At 42.6% G+C, this 6,833-nt stretch overlaps 1 protein-coding gene across 1 annotated transcript in view; it reads right to left on the bottom strand.

Moving 5' to 3' along the window:
* Window positions 1–6,349, bottom strand: part of ptprnb (protein tyrosine phosphatase receptor type Nb) — a 49,132-nt gene extending 42,783 nt beyond the window's left edge. The window contains exon 1 of the mRNA XM_083758702.1: window positions 6,262–6,349. Within this exon, the coding sequence (XP_083614828.1) occupies window positions 6,262–6,343 (82 nt within the window). The 5' untranslated portion in view covers window positions 6,344–6,349. The remainder of the gene's footprint in view (window positions 1–6,261) is intronic.
* Window positions 6,350–6,833: the final 484 nt, after the last annotated feature.

Here is a 6,833-nt window from a genome sequence, read left to right on the forward strand (position 1 = left end):
ACGCATTGCAGCAACCATTTTAGTCTTGGCATGCAGCCAAGAGTAATTACTACGCACCTATTACACCGCCATCAAGGCCTGACAAAATACAAAATACCGTAGTCATGATATTTACTCGACTAAAACTAGACTAAAACAAAAACATTTCAGGTGACAAGAATATGACTGAAACAAAATATTCAAAAGCTCATGACTAAAACTAATTCAAAATATTTGCTTTCAGAATCAACACTGCCATCATTACTAACATGCTGTCAGATGTGTCAGGAGGTGGTGGGCATGCGTGCACTCCGTGCAGGTGCGTGCACGTGTGCGTGCACTTGCGTTAAGTATACAGATGACCTTTCGCAAGGCTGCGGGGTTGTAAACAACAGCAGATGTCATGTGGAAACGAGCCACACGTACGTACGCTCCCTTGTGTTTGCGAGTGTGTGTGTGTGTGTTTGTGTTTGCGTTGACTTTTCATTAAGGCCTTATGAACTCCCATGTCATATCTCTTATGTATCCAGGTTGTCTGTGAGCTGTGTGGTGGAAGAACAAAAACAAGGAATAGAACAGACGCTGTTCCAAGCAGTGTTGATATTGATTCGGCTAAAACTATGACCTTTTTTCACTGACAAAAACTACATAGAATTCATACCAAGCAGGCAGACTGAATAGATGTGGACTCGGTGTGTGTGTGTGTGTGTGTGCAGGCAGGCAGGCAGGCGCCCTGACTGACCCTGACACCTGTCACAGTGTAGCAGCAGCCAACCGGCCGCTTATCGTACCGTGGAAAGCGGCCATTAAACGGAGAGCGCTGATGTACCATGACAGAGAGAGAGGAAACATAGACCGGCTATGACCGCACCCGGCCGTTTAACAATGCGTCCCATCACTGGGACGCATCGTTGGCTTTTAGATAGGATATTTTCAAAGGGCCACTGACCAACCTGCATGGGGGGGGGCTACCGACGTCCTGAGTGGTTCTCAACCTTTTCTGGATCAGTTACTAATTAATATGATTACTAATTGATAGAGAAATCCATGACTCCTGCCACCACCCACAGATGGTCTCTCTCCTGTCCATCATTACCACTACCACCCACCGGCTCACTACAAACAGGAAGGATCCTTCCACCACCCAAGAAGTCACTACAGATGGTCTCAGTCACAATTTAGGCATTTAGCAGATGCTCTTAATCCAGAGAAATTTACAGTAAGCAAGGCCGACACATGGTAATACATCAATTTACTGTGATGGACACGTTTTCTCCATCACAGTATTTACAACAATACAAAAAAAACACTATTACTAGCACATCTGCAGTGGTTGGAGGTGTTCTCCCGAGTCTTGTAGGACATCCACTCATTGACTCAATACTGCCTGGAGCTCATAAACACAATTATCTCCTCTGGCCAAGCAGGGATTGCCACTTGTATGAGTGGTAAAACATTTTGCTCCAAAGCAAAACATTTTGCTCCAATCCCAGCTAACAGCCGGGTAAAACATACAGTATACAGCTCGAAAGATAAACGACTCGCAACACTGTGGCCCCTTTTCCAACCTAAAGAACTGTGGTTCTAGAACGGGTTCCGTTTTTTTAATGGTGGTTTATATTGCATCTGCGTCTTCCAGCCTGAATAGTGACACGGCCACTTTGGTCCCCCACTTCAGGGCATTTTTTCCAAATTTTAGGAATCTGAAACAATTCCTTTGTTTAAAAATTAGGCTGGACAAAAGGACAGTTGTAGGTTATTTTTTGTGAGCTTGTGGATCTGCTATTTTCAAAAAGATCAGATTTTTTTTGTATTAACAAAATAAATAAATCTCAACACAAATCTTGTACAGGGGGTCCCCTCCCTGGCACAGCATACATTTCAGATAATGATAATGAATGTATTTATATAGGACATTTCTATACAGTCACAAAGTGCTTTACAGCATTGAGCAAATAAAACAACAAAAGATCAATCCATGCAGGCATAAAAATACAAAAAAGAATATTACAAATACAAGAAATTAGATTTAGAAAGATTTTGAGAACCACTGCTCTAAGGCAGTGTTTAACACCAGTGTCCCTTGGTGATGTTCCAGGTGGTCCCCAGCTAAATTATGGAGTTGGTAATCAAATTATAGATATTTAAATTTTAAGAGTAGAACGTTTGCCTATTATTTGAGAGGCTAAATATCGTCAAATGGTGGTCCGTGGCTCAAAAACGGCGAATAAATAACGGACCTCGATACGAAAAAGGTTGAAAACCACTGCTACTGTATAGAGGGTATGCGCCTGCTTAAAGTGAATGGCACATTAAGTGGCAAATCGAGTGGCAAAGCAACATACAAAGTGAGTTTAACATTGTTTAATGCAATCAGATATGACTTTTCTGTGTGGATGTCTGGGCTGTCAAAGCCAGAAAGTAGTTTTTTGCCACTCAGTAGGCGTTCCTGCATAACTTCCTGGTTTGATGATGTCACGCGCATACCCCCTATAGGGGAAGAATTTGATCCCCATGTCTCGTCAAAGTCTGTTTGTTTTTTCTCCCACGGATGAAAGGGTTGCCCGTCTCCCCGTCAATCAGCATCCTCCTTCAATCACCTGCTCCACCAGAGCTTCATTGTGCAATTATGAACAATTATTGGAGGTAATGGTGTGTCTTCAGAGTTTTCAGGGAGTAATTGTGTGCGTGACAGACAGACCAGATGCCGATTAATGAAATGCCAATGCAGCACTGCTGCCGAGTTCATTTAAGCCGGCAAGAGACAGTTCACAGAACCACCTGGCTCTCAACAGGGGGGGGTCCCCATTTAGACATTTAATCATTAGGAACCGAATGGAATCTTACAAGTCTGTATCTCGAGAGTGACAAAGCCTAACCAAATAGACCCTTGCAGGTTTTTAATTTGTACTCTCAGAGTTACAGACCTGTAAGGGACCATTTGGGCCCCTATAGGCCCTGGACCAGCATGAGGAACAGCTGCTGCTCTATATTTAAAAAAGTAAAGTATATATAATAATAATTTATCTCATATAAGGAGATTAGGATCCCAGCCAATGTTGCCTCTTCGTCAGAACAACCAAATTCATTTCGTGGCCTGCAGCAGACAAAATAGATTCAATCCAAGCTACAAAACTCACTTAACTAATCTCATAGATATGGGAACAGAAATATCACGTGACCTTTGCTTTACGTCTGGAAGTATGTTACGACACACACACACACACACACACACACACACACACACACACACACACACACACACACACACACACACACACACACACACACACACACACACACACACACACACACACACACACACACACACACACACACACACGTTTTCTACAGTGCAAAGGGTTTCCTGTCTTTTGTCAGTCTTCTTCCATCACTGCCTATCACTCTCTCTCTCTCTCTAAAATGTACAGTACTTGTAAGGGTCTGTTTGATTTGTCTGACCTGGTTTGAAGGTTCGACTGGTTCCAGAGAGAGGCTGGGGAACACTGAACAAGTGCTGTTTTTATGTGTGTGTTTAAGCCCAAGCCTATGTTTTGTAGCCTATTACCAGAGATGCACACTGTATGAGATTCCTTGCTTACTGTATGTAGTTACGAGTCTATGACAGAGAAAATAGGCGAAAATAGGCGATCTACAAGATCACGACCACAACAAAGGCCATCAGCTATTTTTACAATACATCTGTGGAGAGAGTCAAACAGAATGCCTCAACTCCTATAAATGCTTGAACTATTACTAATACTATGCTTGGGGGCGTGGTCTGAAAAACCACTGCATTATTAGATAGTTCTAAAAATGTCCATCACCGACACACTTTAGTAAAACAATCCTACAGAAAGTACCCTAGTCTGATCATTCTGTGCCATCAATCAATGCATTAATTGTCATTGCATGGCCTCCAGACTAGTAAAGCAGCTCCCCTGAGCGGAGCCAGAATATTGCTGTAGAAAATGCAGTGAGTGAATGCATACTGAATTAAGACTGGCTGACACTGAGCGAAAAAGGTTTGAATAATATTACTGGGGGGGTGATCGATTAGAATTCTCTCTCTCATACAGTATAGCCTACTCTGTGTGTATGTGTGTATCCATCTCTCTCACACGCACGCAGTCTGCTTCTTTTGCCCCCTCCACTCCCTACAATTTCATATGAGAATGACGCTGGTATGCTATGACCCATCTCTGACTTTTAACATCGTTTGACGTGCGAATTACGCTCGTCAAGAGGGAGTGAGTCACAGAGGCAGAGACAGACCAAACAAGGCCAGCACTGGAGTGTGTACACTCTCTATACATAACAGTGTATAGTAGAGAGACTCAGCTTACCGTATATGTTCTTATAGCCCACGCTCTGAAACATCAGAAAACTGTTCAATTACGAGGAATTTTACGTGGTAGGTGACGTGTCGCCGTCTGTGCAGTGTGCACACAAATAGACATATCATGCACTGACCGCATGCACTCACACATTGGGATAATTAAAACAATAAGCCTCGTAAATCTCCTTTTCAACTCATTTCAGTTCTACAGGGCGTCGCATCGCCTATAGCTTAGCTACACGTGTGTGCACAAAGCAATTAAATTATGACAAAACGCAAAAGCACCATTCTTTCAACTAGTGGTTGTATGGCGCTGGCCATGGTCCTGAACCGCAGCAGCGCAATGAATAGGCTTAATTAACCATCATGCATTCGAGATTAGGCCTATAATGATATATGCAAAATGTTAATTGCCTTGAATCGATGTTGCCGTTGTTCGAGTGAAATAATAATAATAATAAAACTTTATTTGTATAGCACCTTCCATGACATTGAATGCAGCTCAAAGTGCTTTACAGAGCAATGGAGAAAAAGAAAAAAAAAGCAAGGCAACATTAAAAAACAAGCAGTAATGCAATACAGTGAGGATATGAATAACAAAAAATAAAAGATCAATTAAAAGCAATGTTGTAGAAGTGGGTCTTGAGCTGTGCTTTAAAAAAATGTCTAAATAAGCAACCAGGTGTATGGAAAGAAGCCCCCCAAAAGCGACCACGATAAGCGCTTTACACAGGTACATATAGACCTTGTAGCTGGTAGATCTGCTATTTTCAAATAGAATAATAGAAAATAAAATCTCAGATGGGGGTTCCACCAAGGACCTTGACACATTAACATGTTTGAGAACCACTGGTTTAAACAACATTAGAAAGCAAGAAGCAAGCCCAAAAAAACAAAGACCTAAAGACATCCAACCCGCAACTATAATGCCAATATGTACAAGCAACTTTACAGGAAAACAACCCCAAATTCGCTAACAATAAGCACTGAGGTGAGCAGACATGGCAGGGGGGGGGCACTCTGATCCATAGCTCTAATACTGCGCAGGGCAGAATCGTAGAAGCAGTAGAAGGCTATGGACCAGAGCTAGCCTACACGTAATTTCTATTGGATAATTTCTTAGAAAAAAAAACATACTGCCCCGATTCCCCCAAAGCCCAAAGTAGTGAAGAAGAGTGAATACGCCAATGGCAAAGATAAAGGATAATTGGGTGCACGTGTGAGTGAACACCCTGCACCCCCCGCTGTGGTAAAGTGGAATAACAAGGATTGCTCACCGCTGCGACAAAGTCACAGCATGTGATTGTAAGCTGCCGATGTTTTTCCTATATCACCTCATACATCAATACATGATCTAGCTCTAACATGGACATAACATGTATTTTTAAGCATTTATCCAGAGCGTATGAAAACCAGCGTGTGGGGTTAGTCTTAAGTTGCGATAAATAATAATAATAAAACTATGCATCACAACATCCCGTCTTTATAGTGAGATATGGGTGCTGAAGTGTTATGATTCACGCGCCGAGAATTCAGCAACATTATGTCGGTGAAACCATATTTTAGTCCCATGTGAAGCAATTTTTCACTTTGTGTAAAAAGAAAAACAGTTAATCTCCACATTTTAGAGATTCCACTAATTCAATGTGTGTACTGTAGGCTACTATAGTAGCCTCCCGTCCAAAAGCAACAAACCAGTATTAATGAAAGTCAAGAGAAACAGAAATAAGTCTTCCGTTAGACTTCTCACTTAGCATCACACTCAACTAATTTAGTCATTTATAGGCTACAAAGTACAACTCAACAAACGAACTAACGAAACCTTGCCAAATGGTGAGATTTTACGCAGCGCCTTAATGCTTGGGGAGTGGGGACACTATATAGTTCATTAGCTGGAGTCTGGACTTTATAACTGCGTCTCCATATTGATGATGGCTACTTACCGTGTCGGGCAGACATCATCCCCAGCTGCGCCGACAATACTGTCATCCAGAGAAACACTCCCCTGAGCCGCGGAGACTTCATGGCGATATCCCCACGAAAACGAAAACGGAGCTGTGATACCTCCTCCGTTTATTGATCTATCTCTCTCTCTTTACAAGCCGCAAGCCATCTCTGTACGCACGATGGAGTACAGGGTAGACTCTGCTGCTGACGGAGCTATAGTATACACGCCTACGATGGGAATCTCTCCCGTCTGACCGAGGAGGAGGAAAGTGCACCGGCTGTGTGTGAGCGTGCGTAAGGGGCGGCGGTGGAGTGAGTGGAGGAGGGGGAGAGAGATAAGACATGGAGAAAATGACAGAGAGAGGTAGAGAGACATAGAGAGAGAGGAGAGGGATAGGCGGAGAGAGCGAGAGAGTACTCACATTTTTTACTCGAGTAAAAGTATCAATAGTGCAATATAGACATACTGTTAAAGGATAGTAAAAGTCCAGAATTCTAAATGTACTTGAGTAAAAGTACAACAATGTACTTACTCAAGTCATTAGGGATGTCCCGATAGGCCTACACT

The sequence above is a fragment of the Protomyctophum parallelum genome (assembly GCF_964188405.1).
Source record: "Protomyctophum parallelum genome assembly, chromosome: 23".
Taxonomy (NCBI): Eukaryota; Metazoa; Chordata; class Actinopteri; order Myctophiformes; family Myctophidae; genus Protomyctophum; species Protomyctophum parallelum.